The 26931-nt window shown below is 38.6% G+C and overlaps 1 protein-coding gene across 2 annotated transcripts in view; it reads left to right on the top strand.

The window, feature by feature from the left end:
• GALNT7 (polypeptide N-acetylgalactosaminyltransferase 7) overlaps positions 1-26931 on the top strand; it is a 153164-nt gene that overhangs the window by 67009 nt on the left and 59224 nt on the right. For both annotated transcript variants that reach the window (XM_025385081.1, XM_025385080.1), the window contains exon 2: positions 9776-10236. In XM_025385081.1, coding sequence (XP_025240866.1) covers positions 9776-10236 — 461 coding nt within the window. The remainder of the gene's footprint in view (positions 1-9775; positions 10237-26931) is intronic.

The following is a 26931-nucleotide window of genomic DNA, read 5'->3' on the forward strand; positions in this document are numbered from 1 at the left end:
CACAATAAGAACTATTTTTTTAAACCTGTAATGCATATTTATGATTCAGTTTATGAGCCAAAGCATAAATTTTTATAAGGTCTCTGAAAGATAGAACTTACATAGATTTCATAAATATTTTCAAATTTCATGTATTACATAGACTTCTTAATTGTTTACGATGATAACTTTGATCTGCTCCAGTTAAAGTCTTAAGAATAAAAGTTTTTTTTGTAAAACGATAATCAATTTGTTGTTTATTTTTCTGTTGCAAAAATTAACCTGTATTTTGGTCCTTTAATTACTTGCTTGTTTTTAAAATTTATTCCCACTTGAGTATTAACTCATGTTTTTCTGACCTGATTTAGCAGGAAACTGTTTGCAAGATAAATTGGCCAAGAGAACTAAGACTAACATCAGCAGATTTACTTTTTCATGTTTAAATAAAGTACTCATTTTCCATGAAGTGCCAACATGATTTATCCAAATCTGAGGAAGAGAAGAAACTAAAAAAAGGATTATTCAAATTTTAGATTTGTAGGGAAATAATGTTTTCACTTATCTCATTTGGATTCCCAAAATGCTAGCTTAAACCAAGCCAGCAGTGGCATAAGATAATAGACCCAAAATCAGTTTATATTCCAGCAGGGTAATAGATGAGCCACACCTCGATGTTCTCCATTTACTCATCCATGAACAAACCATGCACTCAGTACCTGCTGTCTGCTAGGTACTCGGGACACACAGATAAATAATACACACTATCTGTCCTCAAAGAGCCCTCAGTCTGATTGGGGAGAAACATACAAACAGATACTAAGGCAATACAGAAGTGCAATGTTAGAAATATTCACAGGTACGAAAGCAGAAAGTGCATCTGTGTAAACAAAACAAAACCAACCAAACAAACAAAACAGGACCAGGACCATGGGAGAAGGGCAGAGTTTCCCAGGAGTTGGTTCCTGAGTTTAAATGTGCTGGTTTGAACTACTATGTGCTTAATGGTAAATTCACATTTACAAAATAGAACATTAGACATTATAATGTTAACGCAAAGAAGGGTTTTGTATGAAATCTCCTTTTTTCCAGTAATAATTTTAACTTATATGTTGAGAATTGAATGTTTTTATTTTGTAATTTACCCCGATGCCTTTAAAATATGCAGTACATTGTTATGGTTCTTTAAAAGTAAATTTAGCATAACTTTAGTAAATTTGATCATGTACTTTAGTTTGGATGAACTAAATTTTGTTCAAAATTGTACTATATACTTCTGAGTAAATATAATGGATTTGTTACCCATATTTACTAATATCACTGCCAAAACCACTTTTAAACTATACCTATCACTGGAATAATCTAGAGTTCCACAAGATCAAACTTAAGACTTAGAAGGTTTTTTATTTCTAAAGTTTTTCTTCTTAATATAGCCTCTTATCTCTGAAACACTTTAAATAAATTTATATCATCTAAAGAAAGTTATGCTTCTCCATTAAGATTGGGTTCTGGTAAAATAAAGATAATATTTCTTGTCAGTTGAAGAGCAATTTTCCTAAAGCCTGAGTGAAGAGGTGCCTCCCCACCAAAAAGTATATTCACTCACAATGTCCAGTGCTCTGAGATTAAATGTCAAATACTTATTCATGTATATAGTTGAAATAGAGATGACGATGGAAATTGGACACTGGCTAATTTTTTAATTTTTTTTTTTGTGATGGAGTTTTGCTCTTGTTGCCCAGGCTGGAGTGCAATGGCGCGATCTCAGCTCACCACAACCTCCACCTCCCGAGTTCAAGAGATTCTCCTGCCTAGGCCTCCTGAGTAGCTGGGATTACAGGCATGCACCACCATGCCCGGCTAATTTTGTATTTTTAGTAGAGAGAGGGTTTCTCCATGTTGGTCAGGCTGATCTTGAACTCCTGACCTCAAGTGATCCGCCCGCCTTGGCCTCCCAAAGTGCTGAGATTATAGACATGAGCCACCACGCCCGGGCAACACTAAGACTGGGCATATCATCAGTGCATAATTATCGTCCAAAGACAGAACATATGGGACTAATGTGTCAATATTTTTTATATACTAAATTGAAATAAGTCTGGTGGGAACAAACCTGTTTAACCCTTGGTTGGCTTCTTCAGTGATTTTAAATGCTTAGAACGGTTCAAAGTTTTTCACATTGAGATCCAGCTCCCCATCTTTCACCTGGAGGAAGAAGCTCTGTGGGGGGTTAGAAACAGGGGGATGGCTGTGCATACTTTGTCTTCTGTTTAAAAAGGGAATTCCGTCTCCAGAAGGCAGGGAATTGCACTGGATGCTTGGAGCAGGGATCAGAATGTGTAAATGGTTTTGGATAATATTCATATGAGGTTATCTTCAATAACTCAAAGAGATGACAAAAAATAGTTGATTAGCCAGGCACAGTACTTCACCCCCTGTAATCCTAGCACTTTGGGAGGCCGAGGTAGGAGGATCGCCTGAGCCCAGTAGTTCAAGACCAGCCTGGGCAACAAACTGGGACCCAATCTCTGTTTAAAAAAAAAATGAAAAGAAATAGTTGGTATTTTTCTAATGAGCATGTAGTGTTTTTGGTACATTTAATTTTCCTGTTAAGTCAGGCAAATCATGAAATTATCCTAATGATGTGGGAGAAATTGCATTAAAACTGGGGGAAAAGAGCACAAGACTTAAAACTTACCTCGTCTAGATGTTGTGTAGTTGATCACAATTACTGTACAGAATGCACAGAGATCTTTAGAAAATTATTGTGTTGATACAGATGGGGACTTCTCTTAAGAATTCCAAATGGTATGCATAAAAAACCTAAGATTAGTTAACAAGTTGCAAAATTGTGAGATTTATTGGGAGGCTCTTATATAATGGAAATCTTCCTTTTATTCAGATGACTAGGTGTTCAAAAAGGTGATATAGGCAACTTTTTAAGAAGATACCTTTGTTTTTTTGTTTGTTTGTTTTTTATTATTTTTTATTTTTTATTTTATTTTTTAAATTACTATTACACTTTAAGTTCTAGGGTACATGTGCATAATGTGCAGGTTTGTTACATATGTATACTTGTGCCATGTTGGTGTGCTGCAGCCATCAACTCGTCAGCACCCATCAACTCGTCATTTACATCAGGTATAACTCCCAGTGCAATCTCTCCCCCCTCCCCCCTCCCCATGATAGGCCCGGGTGTGTGATGTTCCCCTTCCTGAGTCCAAGTGATCTCATTGTTCAGTTCCCACCTATGAGTGAGAACATGCGGTGTTTGGTTTTCTGTTCTTGTGATAGTTTGCTGAGAATGATGGTTTCCAGCTGCATTCATGTCCCTACAAAGAACACAAACTCATCCTTTTTTATGGCTGCATAGTATTCCATGGTGTATATGTGCCACATTTTCTTAATCTAGTCTGTCACTGATGGACACTTGGGTTGATTCCAAGTCTTTGCTATTGTGAATAGTGCCGCAATAAACGTATGTGTGCATGATACCTTTGTTTTTGAAACAGGGTCACAGCTGTGGTCCCCAGGCTGGAGTGCAGTGGCACAATCATGGATCCCTGCAGCCTAGGAAGATACTTATTCATTTCAGTATTCTTCACTATAGTACAGGATAGATCTGTATTACTATATACTGTATTATATATTTTGCTTATTTGGTTAAAGGAGGTGGCATCTAATTGGCTCAAAATGCCCACTTAGAAACCTGATAAAATCTTTCCAGTAGGTGGCTAAAACTGCATCACAGACTTACCCACTTGTAACTGCAGTTGCCATAGTATATCAGAAGTCTTGAGATAAAAATAAAAGATATAACTATTAACTATTACTTAATAGGCTGCACTCCATTGTCAAGAGTACCAGTGTTTCAATCCGTAAAGTAAGTTTGGGACGAACTGGTTTACTGTATAGTACTCAGCCTGGTTACCCTGCTTAAGTTTAATATACAGTATTAGAGTTGCTGACCTGGATTTCTTTTAGTGGAGCATTATGACGTCAACTCTACTATTTTCTCTATTTTGTTGCCCTTTGGTTTATATCTTGGCCTGATACTTAAAGAAAGGAAAAAAAAATAAAAATAAAGACAAGGAATAGGAATTCCTCTAAGCGAGTCTATTTCTTTGAGCAGATAATTTTTACCAGAATGTCATACTTTAAGCCACACCCACAGCTTATGTAGAATTTTTATATTTCCATAAAGTTACCTGAAAGCATACTTTATCCATTTTCAGTTCTGCCTCTGTAGTTGCTAACAGAGGCATTGCCATTGGAAAGTGGCCTTCCATCTCCTTTTAGTTTAGGGATATTAAAATATACTTGGAAATGGGTCCTTTCCTGTATGGATGACATTCTAGATATTCAAGGACTGGTAAGGTCTCTGTTTAATCTTGGGCTTATCCATTTTAAGCCCTGATTAAGCACAGACAAATTCCTTGACCATGCCCAGCAGGGTTACAGCTCCCAATGCAGTCATCGCTCAGTGCTCTGAAAGGAGCAAGACATGGAGGTCTTCAGTCAGCAGGAAATGTCTAGTCCATCCGGCTGTAACTAAGCAGAGACAAAGAAGGGTACTGAGGCTGGTGCACCCCACATTCCCACCCACATCCTGCCACATGTTGGTGAGAGTCTGGGGAGCCCCAGCCTACTAGCACACCTTGTTCCCTCTGAATTTCTGGAGCTTATTTATTTTTACCACCTCCCTATCTGCTTTCTGTGCCCATTCCTTCTGCTCCTTTTAGGTAAGTGCAGCCAGAGAAAGGATGCTGATAGGATTTTTCTGATGAAAGGTGTTTTTGATCAAGAGAGTTAAAAATCACAGATTGAAGTTTGGCTTGTTATGCCTTTAAATTCTGTGGCTCGTGAAGAATGATAACCAAATAGTGTGCATGTCATTCAAGCAGTGGCCCTTTCCTAAAGCTAAGTCATTTCTCAAGAGATCGTGTGACTGCATAAGCTCATCATTAAAAGCTTAGTTTTCTAGGCTTCACCTACGATTTCAAATTCAAGCAAGCCTAAGTTACTGTCATTTGCTCTAAAGACCATTTTTCTAAATCCCTTTGGATTTATATTATCTCTACCAAGGCATGGCCATCTTGGAAAAATATTACGTATAAGCAGGATTTGGAGGTAAGAAGGGGCACTTTGTTAATTGTAAGGTGGATGGTGACTGCCCTGACCTTACTTCTGGTAATCCATATTACCATCCAGTGATAAGTGATTATATTTTTCAGTCCATTTCCACCTTTATGAACATACTGATCTTGGAAAATTATCTACTCATCCTCTTTTCCATTTCTGTTTAACAGTGATTCATTGGTTTGGACTGTAGAGCGCATCAGCTGGTGTTTACGAAGGTATTATAGTATCAGTGAGTCACAGAGGCATCTACTGATTCTCATTCACTCTTAGACAGAAGGAGTATGTAGCTTTCCTCCTCAGGGGAGTAAAGTATTACACCACTTTATAGCCATTGTTCAAATCATATAATTAAGATTTGATGTGATTATTCTTAGTTGACTTGGGGTTAGACAGACAATTCTTGTATTTGGTTTTGCCTTCAGATTTAATGACATGCAGTCTTTGAGAAGTGAGCAAATTCAATTTTTCTGGTCCTATTATATAGCATTATTAAAAGTACAATGCTGTGGAGGGAATATAGAGTTATGTTCTTGGTGAATTCATAAGGTATTGCCAGTACGGGTCTATCTGATCTAAGCCCTGCTCTCCTATTTTGTATTTTCCATTCTTTATCTCCGCTTTTCTTTTCAGAGTCTGTCTTACCTCCAAAGCAGAACTTTTAGGATTCATTTGTTTATTCAGTGAGTATTTATTGAGGAATTATGTGCCAGGATATGCACTGGAGATGCAGTGGTGTGTACGATGGACATAGCCTGTGCACTCACAGAACTTACAGTCTAGTGCAGGGATTGGGGGGCCAAATCCAGCCCAACACCTGTGTCTGTAAATTCAGGGTTACTGGAACACAGCCGTACCCATTCATTTACATATTGTCTATGGCTGCTCCCACACTACAGAGGCAGACTTGAATAATTACCACAGAGACCCTGTGGTCTGCAAAGCCAAACATGTTTACTACTTAACCCTTTGAAGAAAAAGTTAGCTGACTCCTCTCTCATGGATAGTGATGGAGACATTTCATAAATGCAATCTAGAGCTCCAAAGCCTTGCCAACCCCCTTGAGGAGTGTATATTCTCCAGAGGGCAGTGGGCTACTGCTGGAATATTGTAAGCAGGGAAAGAAACATGTTGATATATGAATTTTAGAAAAGTCCCTGTGGCTGCTGTGTAGGAAGTACATGTGTCAGGGTGAGAAGCACTAGGTCATAGTGGTTAAGAGTATGGACTCTTGAGCCAGACTATTTGGATTGAAATTTTGACTCTACTACATACTGATTCTAATCTTGGGTAACTTTCCTGTCAGATGTCCTGTCTATAAAATAGACATGGCAATCATAGTACCTAACTCATGGGATTGATTAAGTTAATATATGTGAAGCACTTTAGGACACAGTGTTTACCATCATCACTATTATTCCTATTGTAATCTTGTTCAGAGGTGAGGGTGCCTGAATTAAGGCAGCAGCAGTGAGGATGATAGAAAGAAGTGGCCAGATGGAGGCTCTACGCAGGTGATAGAATTGACAGGAATTTATGATTAATTGGATGTCAGAAGGGTAGATAAAAGAGAATAAGAAGTTGAGGATGATTGCAGGTTTTGGATTTCATCAGCTGAGTGAATGGTGGTTTCAGTCCCTGAAGTAAGGAGACAGGCTTGTGATGTGAGGTGAATGATAGGTTCAGTTTTTGATATGTTAAATTTAGCTACTAGAGCTACTAGAGAGAGATGAATAGAAATGTTCAGGAAGCAGTTGCCTAGGAGGTTTAGAGTTCAGAAAGGTGATAGGGGCTGGGGAAGTGGTTGTAGCCATGATCACTATAAAACTGGTCACTGAGCTTGGAAGAGAATGAAATAACCCAACATGAGGATGGAGTGACAAATAGACTAATAACAGAACCCTGAAGAACACCCACAGTTTAAGATTAGACAAAGAACCATTAAGTCAAAAAAAAAAACTTTTGGAGGAAAATAAACATGAATTTTTAATCCATTAAAATTTCCCTCATTGAAATAGTTGAATTTGAAAAATATTTAAATTTGCAATTTTGGTATTAGCATAGGCCAACCTAGACTATAGCGTGTATTTCACAATTTGATTTCATGTTACCATATTCTGTATTCTTCTAACATTCAATGTCCTCTGTGTGGAACATTAGGTAACTTAGTGGATGCTATGGCTTCTGGATGCTGACATCGTATGAGCTGTTCAAACTACTCTTCTGTATTTAGTAACATTTCCTTACCTCCCTGTTTACCAATTCTCTTGAGCCTGTGATAGGAAAAACTAAAGTGGAGGAGAATGTCTTTCTCCTTTTTGTGTTATACTTGTTTCAGCATCAACAACTTGGAACCAGTTTGTTACAACATTTTATAATGATAGCTCTATATTAATTTACTTACAACACTAACATAAGTAAGTATAATTTTGGAAGGAGCCAGGAGATAAATTGGAGAAACAAACACTTTTTCCATCATCAGAATCACCCCTTACCTCTCTCTTACAGTTATGCTTGCCTTATACTTTACTTAGTTAATTCCCAAGAGAATCTTCAGTCCTTCTTGAATATGATTTCCAGCAAAACAGCCTTCTACTCACTTACTCTGACCCTTAGTAGGGCTCACAGGTTAGGCTCAAGCTAAGTCCCTGAGATGTGCCAATCAGAAGGCTGATCCAGAGGCTTTCTCTACCCTGTACCACACATACCTGAACAAAGGCATCACATTTATACAATCAGGCTGTGTTGCCTTTTCTATTTAGGGGAGAACTTGTGAAAAACTTTGAAATGGTCCCAAAAGATGACTGTCTAACTCAGCTTTCCAGCTTATCTCACCCTTTCCTATTTTACAATCCTGGAAATTACAGAAAACTGAGAGTGATGCAAAAGACCCTTGTCCATTGAAATGCAAATTGTTTTGGTGGAATGCAGTTGATTATTGCCCTATGCAGAGTGACCAATTTAACCAGATTTGCATCCATTTGTAAATTCTTTGCAATATCCTTGATATTTATGTTTGTCCTTTGGATTTCTTTTTGAACCAGTTGTAATATCTTACAGGTTCCTTTTTTAATGAGTTAGTTAAAATCTATGTCCCGTTTCCAAAAAAAATTATCTTGTTATATATACACATGTATGTTTATACATGCATATCACATCTCTAGAAAAATTCACAAGAAGTTGGTAGCTGTAATCACCTCTGCAGAAGGAAAGGCAGAAAAGCTTGATTTTCACTACATGCCCTTTTGGATGTTTTGAATTTTGCATTGCATGCCTATTTTTGAACTTTTGAGAATCAAGTCTTTGCCGTCCCTTAACTACTAACTTCACATCTGAAATAACTGACTTTCTATAAAGATTTTTGCCTCTAGATAAACTACTAATAGAGAGCACCTACACATCAACATGATACTTAGAGACTTTCTTTTGTATTTTTTAAGGCAAACTAGTAAACTTTACTTTTCAAGGTAGCTCTAAACCTGTAGAAAGATTTTGGTCGGGTGGTGCTAATTCTATGACTGTAGGGGAATCTATCTGTAGCTAATTCTATCTGTAGGGGAATCACACAGTGTTAGTGTGGAGGGAAGTGGCAGACCCATCAGCCTATTTTGCAGTTGTTCTGTGTGCACTTTGCCTCTTCCCCAGCTGCGTCCTCTATAATCCCCTTGTCTAATTATAATGAGCAGCCCTCCCATTAAGCCAGTGATTCTCAGGCTTAGATGTATATTAAAATCACCAGGAGTGCTTTTAAAAATCGAAATGCTTAGACCAATTAAATCATAATGTCTGAGGGTAAGACACAGACATTGGCATTTTTCAAAGCCATCAAGGTGATGCCAATGTTGAGAAACAGTGTCTTGTGCAAAGAATGGTGCTGGTAGAAGCAAAAGCACTGATCATATCTGACTGGAAGATCTGCATAGGTGATGAAGACGGTCCAAACAGAAAAGAGAGGCACCCTTTACTGTGAATGAATATCCTTGTACAAAGAACCTGTTTTGACCCATGCTGCTTCTGGAATGGGGCAAACTAGGTATGGGGGAGTAGTTTAAAAGCCCAAGCTGACTTAGTTACAGGTATTAGCTTTTTTTATACTTCTGAATTCAGATAAACTCTCAGTGAGTAAAAAATACCAAATTGGGACTCTGCATATCCCCGCCTTGTTCCTCTGCCATTTGGGGCACTGAGCCAGCCTGCTGACAGTGACATCCATCTAATACCACTGCCACCATATGGTTGTGCTACCGACAAAAGGTTATATTTATCACACACAGGCCAACTGGGAAAACCACATACTGTACAAACATGACCTATTAAGCATCTGTTTTAATCAAAGATTCTAGAACTTTGCTCTAACCCTTAAAAACATGCTTTATTAAGGGGCCTTTGATAGAGAGGTAGGTTTGTAAAGGGAGAAGTAAAAATGCATCCTTTCATTAATTTTGAAACAGTAAGGTGAGGAGATAACCTATTTCTTGGTATTTCCTCTCTACTCTGAAAGCTATCTTCTAATGGGAAGTCCTGATTAATGTCCTGCTTGTATTCCAAACTGTTTTATTGTTGCCTCAGCCTTTTTTTAAACCTGAAAATTGGTCTCATGAACTCAACTGTGGTGGTTTGCCTTCATATACTCATTGTATATCCCCTCCCTTTTGTATAGGAAGACAGAGATGTCAATGACCCCATGCCCAACCGAGGCGGCAATGGACTAGCTCCTGGGGAGGACAGATTCAAACCTGTGGTACCATGGCCTCATGTTGAAGGAGTAGAAGTGGACTTAGAGTCTATTAGAAGAAAAAACAAGGCCAAAAATGAACAAGAGCACCATGCTGGAGGAGATTCCCAGAAAGATATCATGCAGAGGCAGTATCTCACATTTAAGCCTCAGACATTCACCTACCGTGATCCTGTGCTTCGCCCAGGGATCCTCGGTAACTTTGAACCCAAAGAACCTGAGCCTCCTGGAGTGGTTGGTGGCCCTGGAGAGAAAGCCAAGCCATTGGTTTTGGGACCAGAATTCAAACATGCAATTCAAGCCAGCATTAAAGAGTTTGGATTTAACATGGTGGCAAGTGACATGATCTCACTGGACCGCAGCGTCAATGACTTACGCCAAGAAGAGTAAGCACACATCCTCTTCTTTCTAACAATGGGGCAGCTGTTGTTTTCATAGGTTGTTAGGTTTAGTTAGATTGTTAGAATGGAGAAATTATTGATGCCTTTATTTCAAGGAAATAAGAGGATCTTTGAACAGCAAAATGGTCAGAAGGAGGCAGTCCCTACATTTACGCCATTGTATTGAAGGCGGGCTGTATAAAATTCTGGGGCCCTCTACATCAGTGCTATTCAAACCGTGGTCCCCAGACTGGCACTGGTCTATGAATTTTTTGTTACCAGTCCACAAGTGAGAAAATGAGCTTGCACCAGGATGTAAGTCAACTACACTATTAAATATGTTGTTTAGTTTAACTGACAAATTTTTAATAGCAAAACTTCCTTGATTTGTTGATTTTCATTCTGGAGCAAGTGCCTTATCTTGTTGTGGAACAATAGCAAACAGTAACAGTGTTCTGGGCATCTCGCATAATGAACTAGATTTATGTTTCCTCAAATTTTTTTCCTCAGTACTGAAACTGGGAATTGAAACACTTGACTATCAGCAAAAGGAACACTCAGATAGATAAAACTCTGACCTAAGCTTTCCAATTCTTTTCACGTAGTATGATTTTTAAATGAAAGATTTTCAGCTCTTAACTTTTGATGGATAGTGATTACTGAATGAACTCAAAACTTTTCTCTTTCAGTTTATTCAATAACTCGTTCTACTACTATAGGATCTACATAGCTTTCATGAATGTAGTTGGAAATTTAATTCACTGCTACTAGAAAACACGCAGAATGTATTCCTGATGACATACTGTTAGCATCATCTTAATTTTCAAAAGGTTAATACAGCAGGTGCTCATACCCCCATACCTACCCACATACACGTATCATGTACACACACACTCACACACATACACATACACCTGCTCACCAGCATTCTTTATGACCGCTAAGTAAAGTCCTGTGTCCGAAACAAAGCCATTCAATGGACTTTAAGTATTCCTATACCTTTATTGGTAAAAGTGAGAAGAGATTAGTGAAATGTGCAAAGAAAATAGGAGTGGAAGTGCAGCAGGGTGATGGTGAGAGATACAACCTCTTATACAGAGAAGAGTCAGAGCATCTCCAGGGGCTGTGAAGGCAGAATCTTGGAGTAATTTATTCCCAGTAGAGACTTGCCTAGTCATAGATAGCATTTTCAGATTTAGCAAAGAAAAATACAAGATGCCCAATTAAATTTGAATTTCAGATAAACGGTGAAAAAATTTAGTATATGTTCCAAATATTGCATGGGACATACTTAAAAATTTTTTTAAATTGGATTTCCCAGAAATCCAATTTTAACTGGGTGTTCTGTGTTTTATCTGGCGGTCTTAGGAGATAAAGATGGCTGTTAAAGAGTTAGAGCTGCCATATGAGGACCCTTTAGGACCCCTAACAGGATCTAGAGCCCCTCATCTAGAGTGCATCTCAGTTATCTTCAGTGTAGCACTCAGATCCCTCATCTCGGTTACACAGGTGCTTTGCAAAATGACTGGTGGCATTCTCATCACTGTAGTGGGGGAGAAGGGAAGGTCTGCTGCAGGCCAGGACTTAGTATAAGGTACTGAATTCTCACAACCAAACTGTGAGAGAGCTCTTACCTGAGTGTGTGAAGTCTGAGGCTCACACAGAGTTGTGACTTCTTTGCATTTACCCAGAAGAATGGCAAAATGCCGAGTCACCCCTAGGTGGTTTGGTGTGAAAGCCCCTTCATTTCCGTCACTGCACGCCTGAGGTATATATCTCTCTCTAAGTAGTGTACCTCAGTGCAGATGTTACAGTCAGAGGGTTAGCTTAGCAGTTTGGAAACAGAGATTTTAGCACTTGAACTGTTTATTTAAAAATATGTCACTTAAAACACCACTATAAATATAGCTAACTTTTCAATATAAGAAATACATTAAGAAAATTAAACGATGTACAAGGCTTAAAGCAGGGCACGGGATTTAGAGACATCCTCTGCACCTCCCTCCCTTAACCCCTCACATCCAGTCCATCACTAAGGCCCCTTGGTTCTACCACCAAAATGTAGCCCAGATCACTTCTGAGGTCCGCTTCTTTCCTCTCGTCTGCCTCCACCTGAGGCCATGCAACCATCATCTCTCCTGGAATCCTGCAGAAGTCTCCTTACTGGTCTTTCCATTTCTACTCTTGCCTCTTACTATCTATTATTGAGACACAAATCAGTGTGGTCTTTTAGAAACCCAAATCTAAAACCATTCTGTGCCTTCCCATTGCACTTAAAACCCAAACTCCTAACGTGCAGCAGCCCCCATGCTGTGGCCCTTACCCACCTTGCAGACCTCTTCTTGCTCCTATACTTCTTGCCCACGTAGTCCAGCTGTGCTGGCCTGTCTCAGGTCCTCTGCATATGCTTTTCCGTCCTCCACGAATGCCTGCCTTTCTTCCAACGACTGGCTGGCTTTTTCCCAGCCTTTAGGCTCACTTGCACTACTCTAACCATGCTGTCTAATTTGCTAAGGCCCCACTTTATTCTCTATTACTTCTATTACTTCTCTTTAGCCATTTTGTTCATGGTATTTATCAAATTTTATAATTAGATATTGGCTTATTAAATTGTTTATTGGCTGTCTTTCTCATTAGATAAGTTCCTAAGAGCAAGAACCATGCCTATTTGTAAGCCTAGTAGCTGACAAGTAGGAACTCAGTAGTAGTACCCAGTTGGTAAATATCCGTCGAGAATGAATGAATGTATGAATGAAATCAGCCAGGGTTCAAACCTTAATGCCATCACTAGATGTGAGATCTCTGACCAGTTACTTATCCTCTCTAACTCTCAGTTACCTAAACCTTAAGACAGATCTAACAATACCAATCTCTCAGGATTAGCGTTAGAGTTAAATGACATAATTGACTACAAAAAGTCTTTTATTAGCCTGTTGGTTAGAAACCTAAGTATTATTAGCTGTTTTTACTGCTATGGTATTTTCTTCATTACCTTGTTGTCAACATTCAGATGTTTTCAGTTACTATGTAGCTTTGATAGGCTCTGTTGCTTTTTGGAAAATATGAATGTCACACATTGCCTTATCTATATCCTCTTGCTTCCACTAGTACCTTCCATGATGCTAAAGCCTTCATCTCCTTTAAAAATTTCAGACACACTGATTTCCATGGGAACCTCGCATCTCTGAGTCCTCCTTTCACCCCGCGGTTTCCTTCCCGTCTCCTTTCTTTCCTTCTTCCATGCCTTGCATAGCCAGTTGTGTCCCATGTTCTTTCCTCTGGCACAACTGGAGCAGTGCCTAGAAACAGGACATTGCATATTTTTGTGTATTATTTCTGTAAATATTGTGTCTCCAATAAAATTAAAAGGCCCAAATCTATTTTAGTAAATGCTCCTAAGCCTCTCTTTGAAATCCTATACTAGTGATAAAAGTCATTTTTAATATTTCAAAATGCCCAAATATAATAAATCCCAGAAACTTTTTTAAACTGAATCCAAATTATTTTTTAAACTGGATTCTGTCTCACACTTAAAAAAAAAAATGAGACAGACTTCATTCCTTTTTGAACACTTACAATTCAGTGCAGAGTATAACATAATTTTCTAAGTAAAATTATTTATACTTTAGAATGTGGACAATCTTTGGAATTTTTCTCTAAAATAAAAACCAACCATGAATAAAAATCGCCTAAGTGTTGCATATTACCTAATATGCATATTAGCACTTGTCTGCTTTTACTGGCAACATATTGAAAACATATCGTACATCCATATTGTGCACATGAGGATGCACCCTTCCTCATCCTCATCCCTCATAGGGAATGTGCTGGGAGCACCTCAGAAGCTGGCTTGCTTGTGGCTGGCTTTTTGCCGCTTCAGAACACAGGCCCTAACAGCCTTGTTCTCCTGCCTCTGTCTGTCATAGAAATGAGGCACCTGCATAGCTTAGAGACCAGGCTCGGGCTGTTTGTCCAGCTGTAACATCTGACACTGTGGTTAGCTTGTTCGTTCTTGTGGCTGTTCTGTAGTCTTTGTAGATGAATGTTCTCTTCCCTAGAAGCAGGAGGGAAGTGTCCAGCTGTTGGCATGACTCACACTTCTGTATGTGATAGCTTTGAATTACATTCACTGACTGAGTAATTTATTGGCTGTTGATTGCTTGTTAAAAGGGTGAGTAACAGTCTTTTCAGTGAACTGGAGGCCTACTTCTTTTTTAAAGACTTGAGCCAAGAATGACTTCACCTGCCTTCACACTTTTTTTCTATAAAATACAAATACGATTTTCTTCACAGTTCAACAGATATTGAGTATCTCTAATATGTAATGCACTGTCCCTGCCTTCAAGGGGCTCAGCAGCTACCACTAGGGAGAAATGAAAGAATGCCATAATGTAAGGCAGAATGTAGAACCATTAGAAAGGTCTTTTAATAATGTGGTTCAGAGGAGTGAGAGGTCAAGTTACAGGGAAGTCGGAAAAGGATACTTTGCCAGGCATGGTGGCTCATGCCTGTAATCCCAGCACTTTGGGAGGCCGAGGTGGGCTGATCGCATGAGTCCAGGAGTTCAAGACCAGCCTGGGCAACATGGTAAAACCCCGTCTCTACCAAAAATACAAAAAAACCAGCTGGGCGTGGTGGTGCATCCCTGTGGCCCCATCTACTTGGGAGGCTGACGTGAGAGGATTCCTTGAGCCTAGGAGGCAGAGGTTGCAGTGAGCCGAGATCACGCCACTGCACTCCATCCTGAGTGATAGAGTAAGAGCCCATCTCAAAAAAAAAAAGAAAAGAAAAGAAAATGATAGTTGAGGGGAATACTAGGGAAGACACTGAAGGATGCGTAGGGTGTCTTTAGGAATAGGGCACATGAACATGTAGTAGAAGACATGAACACATAGTTCATGGATCCGGTTTCCTTGGATCTGGAGTTATGTGGAGAGAAATACAGCTGGGAAGATAGTAGGGCATTGGAAGACTACATGCCATTCACAGAGCCTACATTGAATCTGGTATTTGGGAAGACCTATTGAAGGTTTATAAAGAGAACTTTGGGGATTTCAAACTAGTAGAGGTGTTAGAGTAGATTAGGGGGTGGAGACTTGTTAGAGGGTTAGTGGCATTCGAGTGGGATCTCCAGTGGAGGTTATAGAACCGAGGATATTCAATGTAAGAGAACAAAAGAGTTAGAAGCAGTAGGCTTTGGGAGGTGATGGAGTGGACGGGGAAATCAAAGATAAATCCAAGGCTTTGAAGCTCAGTAACACAAAGAGGAGTGGTGCCATTAACAGAAAGAGGCTGGTTAGGATAGAACAAGCCACTCTGCCCAAAACTCATTTACCTGAACTGGTCTGCCCCCTGGTTTAGATGAATTCATGCAGAGCCAGTGAGGATGAGGAGCCTGTTTATGGGAAGAAGTAGAAAGTTCTATTTGTAGATAGGTTAGATTTTCTTCTGATAAAGTTTGGGATTTTATTTCTTTTTACTGTGAACTGCTGACGCAAACACTTGGAAATTATTCTTACCCTTTTTTTCTGCCCAACAAAGCAGACAATCAGAGGTATTTTGATTCAAACAAGTGAATTAAATGTTTTGACTTATTGAATGAATTCATTTGCTTCTAATATTTAACCTTTTCTCCCACCTACACACCTTTTGCATTTCTGTTTTGTAGAAAGCTATCTTAGTTGCAATTATAAAGTGAGATGATAGATGTAAAAGTGCTTTGAAAATTCTAAGAGCTATGCACATGTTAGTAAGATTGTTAGTATCTTTCTTAAGCTTGTCTATGGGAAATATTTTTTTAAAATATATTTTACATTTACACTTATGCCTTATATGCCAGATAATTCTCCTCTTACCTGAGTCCAAAATACATATTGATTCTTATACTATAATTTAAGCTAACATGAATTGTGTTTGTGAGGTTTTCTTATTCTCTATCCATGTTAAAGGTTCTCTTTAATATCTACCAAGCTATTTAGAACATATTGCTATAATTTATAAAATGGTTGCTATTTTTAAAACATTGATTTAGTTGGAATACTATAGCTTTCCTTTTAATTTGTTTTTACTTATCTTGATCCATAAATTTCAGCTAGAGCTAAAACCTTAAAGCTACTCATAAAACGTTAAGACAAATATTTAGAATATATAGAAATCATATATACACATACATATATGAATCATGTTTATGCAGAGGTATTTGTACTTTGCCCTAGTTTCTGTTTTTGGAATATATGGTGGCTCTATCTGACCATCCAAACTAATTGATGACAATTTTTCACACACAATCCTTTTTTTACATAGATTGCCCAAAATATATTGCATTTTTCAGACTACAGTTTGGCAACTTTAGGTCTAATGTTAAGAAAACACATTTGAAAGTGGTTTCAGATGACCCAGGTTGCTTACTGGCCTGAAAATTTTGACTCTTGGAAACTAGAGTACTTTGTGAATTCAGGGGTTTTCCAGATTTACTTTAAAATAAGTCCTTGTGTTCTGATGCCTATTTTTCGTCTTCACACACATATAAACACAAAAACATATATACATTGCGTGTTAGAATTTTCTCAAGTTGATTTTTGTTTAAGGTTCTGGCTAACAACAGACGTATTTAGACAAACTGAAATTATTTTAAAAAGCAGGGGTTAACTTACATTACTCTCATTTCCACAGCAGTTTAGGGAGGTACCGTATTTATTTCAGTGAGGCTACAAAAACTGGAAATTGAGGTAATTTGTTTCTCTAAACCTCCGTTAGCAGAGTAGCAGCAGTCTTGAATCCCTTTCTCCCTGAACTGCCTTCTTACCCTTGATAGGTTCTAGATGGCTCCCTTCCCTTGGTGGAAACGTCCTTCTGCTCCCAGACCTCCTTTGGTTGATGAGAGCCTTCCCACTCTCTGGTTACTGTCCAGGTTGCTCTATTGACAGAGGATTTATCTTCATTTCCCTCCTTCATCCCTCTGTCTCTGCCACCAATGTTACAAATCACAAAGTACCCCTGATAAAAAGTTATAAACTCACATTGCATTTATTGTATTTTCACAGCCCTCTACCCCCAGCTATGAATTTAGAATAAGTTTCCTGGAGACTAGTTTGAAAAATATTTGTGGTGGCACCACTAGATATCCCATAACATCCCACCCCAGTGACAGACAATTTCAGGAAAACCTTGACTCTTTTTTTCTCTTCAGAATAAGTCGTTTGCCCGTGGGAAACACTAACACAGAGATTAAGGGATGTTTTTTGTACCCTTTCCTCCTAGACTATCTCAGTGTTTGAGCTAACAGTCTTTTCAAAGTATTTAGTCATTGTTCTCTGCCAAAAGGTTATCAGTTCCTTCCAAAAGACAGCCTGTGCCAATAGACCCAGACGTGCTAGAGCGCAGTGTGGATCGCGGAACACACGCCCCTTTACCGCAGTGGGTCAGCATGGTCACCTGTGGTAATTTAGCTCAGACTATTCCAGAACCATTAGATACAGGCTGTCTAATGGTTGTATCAATATGTGTTTCTTTGATGCATATTGACTCCTGTGCGTTTGTAAATAGGGAAATTATATCAATTCAGTGTGTAAGTCTTTGTGGTTCATAGATTTCCTCTCGCATAGTAATGTTTGGAAGTGATCAGGAATAAGGTTTCTCACAGCTAAAGAGATAGCCATAAAAAATTATTTATGAAGACCTTAAGGGGACAAAAATTCTCTTCTGCAGAAGTGTTTTTCTTTAGTGAAAGAAATAGGAAGTTTACTGGCTTTAAGACCCACTCACTCTACTTGCCGCTATATTTAGCTGTCTGAAGAAGCTGCACGTGCATCCAAAGAAACTGAGAAGGAAACTGATTGATGAAGAAGGCTATCCTTGGATTATACTTTTAATTTTGGTGAAATTGCTCTGTATTAAAAATGAATGTCTCCAAAGACCTACAAAAAGGAAAACACAAGCCTATGGGTGTTAAGTTTGCAAAAGATGAACTGTGATACGAAATGCAAAAATTCGTGGCAATTTTAACTGTGCTGATTGGTTTTGGTTTCCTTAGGGCTCTGGTCCCAAAGGTCCTTAAGTTTTGTGTGGTCTGCTCCTATCCCTATTTTTTTTTTCAGTCTTATTGTCCCTCCCTCCCTCCCTCCCTCCCTTCCTTCCCTCCCTCCCTCCCTCCCTCCTTCCTTCTTTCCTTTCCCTATTTTTTTAAGTCTTATTGCTCTTTCTCTTCCTTCTTTCTTTCTTTTCTTTTCTTTTCTTTTCTTTTCTTTTCTTTTCTTTTCTTTTCTTTTCTTTTCTTTTCTTTTCTTTTCTTTCTTTCTTTCTTTCTTTCTTTCTCTCTCTCTCTCTCTCTCTCTTTCTTTCGCATAATCTTGCAAAACAGAGAGTTTACTAGGACTACATATACAAGGCAGAAATGCCTGTAATTGCACCTAAAAGGCAGGCATAGTCAGACTGCTGGGCTTAGGGCTATGCTATGAGTGCTTTGCATAATATAGCCATAATATAAAAGGAAGAATGGGAGATATTTTCTATATTTGAGATTAATAATTTACATGACACTGTCTAGCTGTTAATCCAAGCATAAACCAACATTTATATAGAAGGAATATCCCCTACCTCTCCATTTATTCTAGAAGCAGAGCAACCATTCTAAAAAAATAGACCACTCTCAACAGATAGCAAGGAGTTACATATGGCCACAATGGGGAGAAACTTGGCCCAGTTTAGAGCCAGGACTCACTTTTGCCATAGTTGGCTATAAAACTCCAGATAACTTCACCCTTTTTACATTTACACATATAGATCTTTACCTCTGGAATATCCGGTAAAAGGACCTGTGCTGGAGAGAAGGCAATCTTTAAAAGTAGTTGAACCAGGTTAGAGGCAATTAGGGGAGGCTTCCTTCCTCTCATTCAGAGTTTAAAATTGACTTCAACTCCTTAATCTATAGGAATCATTAAGACAAGTCATTGGAGAGAGCTGTAAAGCAGGATCATAAACACCAGTTTTTTTTCTTCAGAAAGGATTGTAGAAGTAGTAATATGAATAATGGTTGAATAATTGTTATATAACTTCTTGAATGCAGTTATAAATATGTTAATTATCTTTGTTCATTTTAAGCTGAATATGTAAAAGGTGCACTTGGTGTATCATAAATAGATTTAGTCTTTCATCATTTTTGCAAGATATAAGTTGAAAGTGCTAAGAAGGAAAAATGGCTTAACACCAAAGCCAAGCTAATTACATGAGTTAACATTATATAAATAATATAGTTTAATTACATTCAGTAAACTTTTAGTCTGTCACTGGGAAATGACCTGTAGCTTTGCTTCCCTCTTCACTGAATCCTAGGGGAGATTCCACTCTTCAAAATGTAGCTATTGTGTAGGAGGAAAATCACATTTTTAATAGCCTGGTGACTTATTTTAGAATGAACACTGCCATTTTAATCAAATGGAAAATATCCGTGCATTCTCCAGAATAGAAAGGCCCAGTGAGCAAACCAAAACCATGATAAGGGCTCTAGAGAACGATTTGAGAATCTAAACTCCGCATTCCTAAGACCCTGGAGATTCACAACTGGCACTTTAAAGGAAAGCATTGTAGGCTTCAGTAGAAGGATGTACTTCATCTTTTGTGAGGTAGGAGCTCCCTCCAGAGTCCACACATGGTAAGCTGCAGGCCTGCTGGAGTAGGTCCCCATCCAAGGAAGATATTTAAGGCTGATTTCTTCTCCCAGTGAGATTGAGTTGGGGAAGGGGCATTAAAGGAGGACAGAGAAACTCTCTTGAAAACTTCTATTGAAGTCTGTGTAAACACAACTACTTAAGAAAGCAGGCTTGGGTATTCTTATTTAAATCAAATACAAAGAAGAATCTATCCTATCTTCTGGGCAGACAATAATGTTACCTAGACTAGAGTTTGGTTGGTTCTTGACCTCACATCTTCTGTCATTGTGGTACTAGTCTCTGGCTCCAGGGTCATATGCCAGATGTTGAGGCTGATGAGAGGAAGTGTTGGAATTAACAGTGTGCTAAGGGGGTGCACCAACAGACGTAGAGTGGCCCAGAAAAGCAGGATTCACCCCTAGTGTACTTATTTACACTTGTTTATATGGTTTTCAGGAATACTTCTCAGTCACTTCAAATGAGGTCTAAACTGTGTCTTCCACTTCCACGTAATTATCTCTGTTGGTGTGACTGCTGCTTTTCTTATCTCTCTGTTGCAGCAGCTGATGGAGATGGGGTTGGGAGAGGGGGACTCAGTCAGTGACAGTAAGGATCAGCAGCATCACTGTCCCTGTGTTACATCTATATGTCCAGCAGTATGCTGGGTTTTTAAATATACTATCTTCTATGCTTATAACCATACTGAGATAGTATATTTTCAATTTCACTATATTTTTGGGTGATGAAAGTGAGGCTCAAAGAAGTAGAACACTTGCAGGTCATATAACTCGAAGATGGATATCCTGGGACTCAAATTCTGGCATATACACCCATTGCCTTGTTAGGGATGCTAACAGCCAAGAGGTTGTGTTCCAGTTTGCTACAGGACATTGATTTTTTTTAGAGGGAGAGTTAGAAAAAGGTAAAAGGCAAAGGTTTAGTGTGTCATTATTGCAGGATTTTTTCCTGCCTCCTAAGACAGGGTTTCACAATCTCGGCACTTGATATTTGAGCCAGATAATTCTTTGTTGACAATTCTTTGTCCTGTACATTGTAGGATGTTTAGCAGCATCTGTGGCATCTACCCACTAGATGTCAGGAACACGTACACCCGCTTCCACCTCCCTAGTTGTGACAACCAGTTCTCCAGATGTTGCCACATGCCCCCTGGAGGGCAAAATCACCCCTGATTAAAAATCCCTGCTGTAAAGGGTTGATCGAGGTAACGTTGTGGGAGGAGGGAGTGACACAATGAAAATCACAGAGATGCATTTATAGGATTAAGGGGAAGAATTGGAACAGATTGATGGAATGGGACAAATAGATAGGAGGACTTTGTCCTAAGTAAGATGAAGATAGTTATTAGATTAGTGGAGGGTTACATGAAGGTTCACAGGCTCCATCGGGGCAGATCTGAATATTGTTGCTGGTAGTACAGTAATCATTTACAGATGCATTTATAACTCTTTCTCTCTTCCCCCTCCTCCCGCTTTTCTTTTTTCTTTCTTTTTTTTTTAAATAACAAATACCAGGAGTGGAGTGGAGGGAGCCACCCTTTTTGTACTATACAAGAGAAAAGATCCAATCCTGCTATTTCTCTAGTTCTACCTTTCGGCCAGTTGGTAGCCACTGAGGGCGTCTCAGAATTTGGTGTATATTTGTCCAAACTTTATTCTAAGTTATTAAACTAATTCTCCTCTTGAATTATCCCCCTTATTTCTTATTTCCATTTCTTGGTTTTGTGTTTTGTTTTGTTTTGTTTTGTTTTTGAGAGAGTGTGTATCCCTCTGTCGCCCAGGCTGGAATGCAGTGGCATGATCTGAGCTCATTGCAACCTCTGCCTCCTGGGTTCAAGCGATTTTACCACCTCATCCTCTCCAGTAGCTGGGATCCCAGGCGCCCACCACCACGCCCAGCTAATTCTTGTATTTTTAGCAGAGACGGGGTTTTGCCATGTTCACCAGGCTGGTCTCAAACTCTTGACCTCAGGTGATCCGCCCACCTCAGCCTCCCAAAGTGCCTGGGATTACAGGCGTGAACCACCATGCCCAGCCCATTTCTTGTATTTTTAATTAGAAGAATTGCTAATACCTGTGGGGGGAAATTACTTGAAGTAACAAGAAAAATATCAATAATGCTATTTTATTAACCTTTGAAGATAATTTTACAATATACTTACCAGGACTATTATAAGAAATTCACTTATAAATATTGTAGTTACATGCCATCAAGTGCCAGAATGAATTACACAAAGGCAAAGCACGTAACAATACTACGAGTCCTTGCTCAGTGTCTTCTGTAGGTTCAGGGAGAGGACGTACAATGAAGCTAATTTTACCATAGGCAAATTGATATTGTTGACTGAAGGAAAAAAAACTGAAGTTTTTAAACAATTAAAATCAGTTATATTTGGAAGTCTTACTGAGGACTATAGACTGAGGCTTATAACCCAGAAGCAATTCTGTCAGGCTGTTTTAAGGCAGTATTTTAGTTTATAGTTTACATGTAGGTGGTGAAGATTTAATATGTGTAAAATTATATCTACGTTTCAGTGTAAGAGTATATCTGGTGATAGATTATAGAAGTATAATCATTAATTTTGTCAAATGTTATTTTATGTATAGGAAAAGGCAAGGACTAGGATCATTTAAGAAATGTAGTGACTGAGGCAAGCGTTGTGGTGGGACCATGTGTTTTATTTTTTTTGTCTTTAAAGTATTTTTTACAGAGCTGTATGTCATCACAGAATCCAGAGCTTTGTGAAATTATGTTGGCAAGTAGAAATGAGCATGCCTTTTTATGTTTGTTATTCTGCCTTACAACATAAACAAGAGTCAAGTTCCTATGGCATATTTCTGGTCACAAAAGTATCACCAAACTTCTAAGTAAGGACCAAAATACTTGTAATATTAAATATTAAAATAAATGTGAAGTATACATACGTTTGAGAAAGATTAATAAAAACAAGATGATGATTTACTCAATTTTTGGTGAACCCATGAGTGATGGTGGTCATAGTGGTGGTGAATTTAATCAACAAGTAAACATTTACAAAGCGAAAATTGTCAGGAGTACCTTGCACCAATATGCAGTTCAAAAACAAGCAATAACAAACGTGGGGAGCTTGCTGAGTGCTTCTGTCCCACATCACTTATTGTCCTGCATCTGTATAATTGTTGTCTACATTACACATTTTTATTTTATAGTAATTTGTATTTATTCATATAATTTGCTATCCACTCATTCCAGTTTAGGGTGGTGTGTAGCCAGAGCCAATTTTGGCAGCTGAAAACACAATATGGGCACCCTCCCTGGCCAGGACGCCATCCCGTCACAGGTGTACTCACACACACCCATACTCATTCACCCTGGGCTGTGTAGACACAGCATTTCACGTAGTGGGCACAGCTCGGGGATGTATATCCAGAGAAAACCCATGCAGACAAGGGAAGGGTATGCAGACTCTACCCAGGCAGTCGCATCAGTTTTTTTTTTTTTTTTTTTCTTCTCATCAGCACTAAAACAAAACAAGGTTGAATGAGGCAATGTTATTCAAGGACCTGCACTATACTTATTTAATATGTTGGCTTGTCAGAGCTTACAGACCACCCTTTAATGTGCTTAAAAAATAGATAGTTGAGGCCAGATGTGGCAGCTCGCACCTGTAATCCCAGCACTTTGGGAGGCCGAGGCGGTTGGATCACCTGAGGCCAGGAGTTCAAGACCAGCCTGGCCAACATGGTGAAACCCCGTCTCTACTAAAAATAAAAAAATTAGCCACGTGTGGGGACGTGCACCTGTAATCCCCGCTTCTCAGGAGGCTGAGGGAGCAGAATTGCTTGAACCCGGAAGGTGGAGGCTGCAGTGAGCTGAGACCGTGCCACTGCACTTCAGACTGGGTGACACAGCCAGACTCAGCCTCAAAAAAAAAAAAAAAAAAAAAAATTAGATAGCTGCAAATTATTAGGCTTTTATTTATGTGGGTTAAGTATCAAAATTTATGACATTGAAATTAAAACAAAATTTTAATCGTTAATTCATTTAAGAACAAATTCATTACATATTACATATTTTATGGAAAATAAATTTTTTTAAGTTAAAAAAAAGAATGTCATTGTCCTAGATTTTTACCAACTTCTGTAATGTCTGGCTTATAGAAGATACCTGAATTCCAACATCTACCTCTGCATTTCAGTCTATGCCCCTGGGTTGTTTTAGTTGAAATATATGAAGAAAATCTGGCCTCACTCAGATATGTAATTGCAAAAGGGGGGAGCATTTTAATAGCTTTTTTCAGGTAATTGTGGATACTCCTTTTTGATACTATACTAAAACTCAACAAGTGGTAGTTTTTTAAAAAACTAGTTGCAGTAGAGAATTTGAAGGCATAAAAATCAACCTTTAGTACTGTTTCTAGTCTGTCTTGCACTTTAACAGGACATTTTACCATTGTATGATTCTGTAACGTCAGGAGTTGGTCATTTGGAAAATAATGATTTCCCAAGTAATGCAGATCTTTTAAATACTGACAATTTCATTATATAATAATAAGAATAATACATTTGTTAACATCATCATCGGTCTCATTGGAAAAGCCTTAACTTCTGAGAGACTGTCATATTTCCGAATTTCTTAGTTTTGCCTGAAAGCTCAGGTTTTGTCATTGGCAACAAGTGATGTCGGTTGCTTTTGTTGAAGTGACAGGCTCCCTTTATTCATGTTCAAAAAACTGCAGATAACCAGTCTCAGTGACCATAGTCTGTCCTTTGATTCTTTCAAGTGAAAATGGCATTCTATAAAAAAAAAAAAAAAAAAATCATAGAAACTTATTCAGCATACAGATCAGTCTCAGGTGCTTTTCTTTGACACAACCATCATAGTTGAGTATCTAATAGAAGTCTTTTAAGCATACTTCCCATTTCATCCCACAGAATATTAAAAAGGTATATTCTAAAAGGATTTAATAAAATTAATAAATCATCAAGGAAGACTTACTGCTTCATCAAGGTCATTCAGTGTAAGTGGTATGTGTTTTATATTTAGTGTATGCACTGAAGAATAGCATAAATATGGGTACCATTTGGTGCCATTGCCTTGATTTATGCTAAGGCACCAGCAGTTTTACCCACTTTGCTTTGGTACCATCAGAGTAAATATCCACACGTGAAAAACGATAGTATCTTTATATGATCAGCAAAACAATTTTGACCTCACTAAACTTCAGAGAGGGCCTTGGGGACCCCACAAATCTGTGGATCATACTTTGAAAAAGCCACTGCTATAGATTTTAGAATGCAGAAGGTGAATAAGTTTCCTCAGAAAAAGTTTGTCATCACCAGTCTTCCAGTTTGATTATTGACAAATACAACATTATTTTATAAAGTAAAATTTGATCTCTTGTACTTGATTTATTGGTAATTTCAGAGATTCTGTACTTCGTGATGATTTAGATAATTAAGATGCTCACTTACTCAAAATTGTATTGAGCTCTGTTTTAATTAACTGATACAGAAGAAAAACTTGATTTTATATTGCAAAAGTGCAGTCACATCTGCAAAAGCATAGATGGCCGGATAGTATGAAATGCTATCTCTACACTAATTACTTAGGATTGATGGATAAAATAATAGCAAATTGGCCAGCTTTAATATTCGTGGGACTAAAACGGTTTTAAATGGTGTAAGGCAACCAGCCTCCAAACTGGAGGGAGTAATTTACCATCATCATATTGATTAAAATTAAAGGAACTCGTGGGAACAAAACCCAGGAGTTCAAGGTTCACCGATTTGTTAGTTGGGTATTTCATTATAATATCTGTATTTTGTAATGATTGTTTTTGGAATGCCAAGAATTCACTGAACAGGGTTCCCAAAAGTTTTCCGTATGTTCTAAAGTCTAGAGATAGTGCTAAGATAAATATAAACACATCATAAAATAAGATGAATGGTATTTACATGATGAAGACCTGTGGTCAGTCTGATTACCTAAGTTCCAAACTGCTAGCTCATTGGTTTGGAACATCCGCAAAGCTATTCCATGCAAAGCCTTCCCCCTTTAGCAAGTTACTTTTATCATAAGTAGTGTTTATATAGACAAAATAATTGTTTTAAAGTTATTCTTGGCCAGGCGCGGTGGCTCAAGCCTGTAGTCCCAGCACTCTAGGAGGCCGAGACGGGCGGATCACGAGGTCAGGAGATCGAGACCATCCCGGCTAACACGGTGAAACCCCGTCTCTACTAAAAAATACAAAAAACTAGCCGGGCGTGGTGGCGGCTCCTGTAGTCCCAGCTACTCGGGAGGCTGAGGCAGGAGAATGGCGTGAACCCGGGAGGCGGAGCTTGAAGTGAGCTGAGATCCGGCCACTGAACTCCAGCCTGGGCGACAGAGGGAGACTCCATCTCAAAAAAAAAAAAAGTTATTCTTAGGACCAAATTTTCAGTAGGAAAATAATATACCAACCTGAGCGCATATTTCGATTTTTCCACCCCATGCACCCTTCCATTTTCAAAAGAAAAATATCTGCTATATGATAACCTGAGTAGTCAGAAGGAACTTACTGTTTGTATTCTAATGGTTGTAAAACTTTAAGCAGATATACAATGGAATCAGAAGAATTCACCCAAAGCCAGAGTAACTAAGATATGAGTGGTTATGATACCAGGCAAAATGTTATAAGGCAAAGCCAACCCTGCAAGATGATAAATTGTCTTATTTTTCCCATCAGTGTCCATTATAAGATACAATGCGTGAGTCTACACACAGTGGTGTTGATTCTTGCATCTCTGTCCTAATACAGTGTGAGTTCTCTGAGCACACACTGGGGTCAGATGGGTATTGCTCTTCCATATTCCCCTCTGAGTCTCAATTTTCTTATCTGAAAAAGAGGGAGTTGTCAATGTTTCTAACTTGTTTTAACCACAAGAAGCCCCAGAATCCTTTTTCAAGTTACTTCCTAGACAACTCTATACTTTTGTTCTTGGCACCTTCTTGAAATTCCTGGGCTCCTCCAACAAGTTTGGAAACCTGAGACCTAGATGTCTTCCTAGGTCTCTCT

This window comes from Theropithecus gelada, chromosome 5 (genome assembly GCF_003255815.1).
Source record: "Theropithecus gelada isolate Dixy chromosome 5, Tgel_1.0, whole genome shotgun sequence".
In the NCBI taxonomy this organism is placed as follows: Eukaryota; Metazoa; Chordata; class Mammalia; order Primates; family Cercopithecidae; genus Theropithecus; species Theropithecus gelada.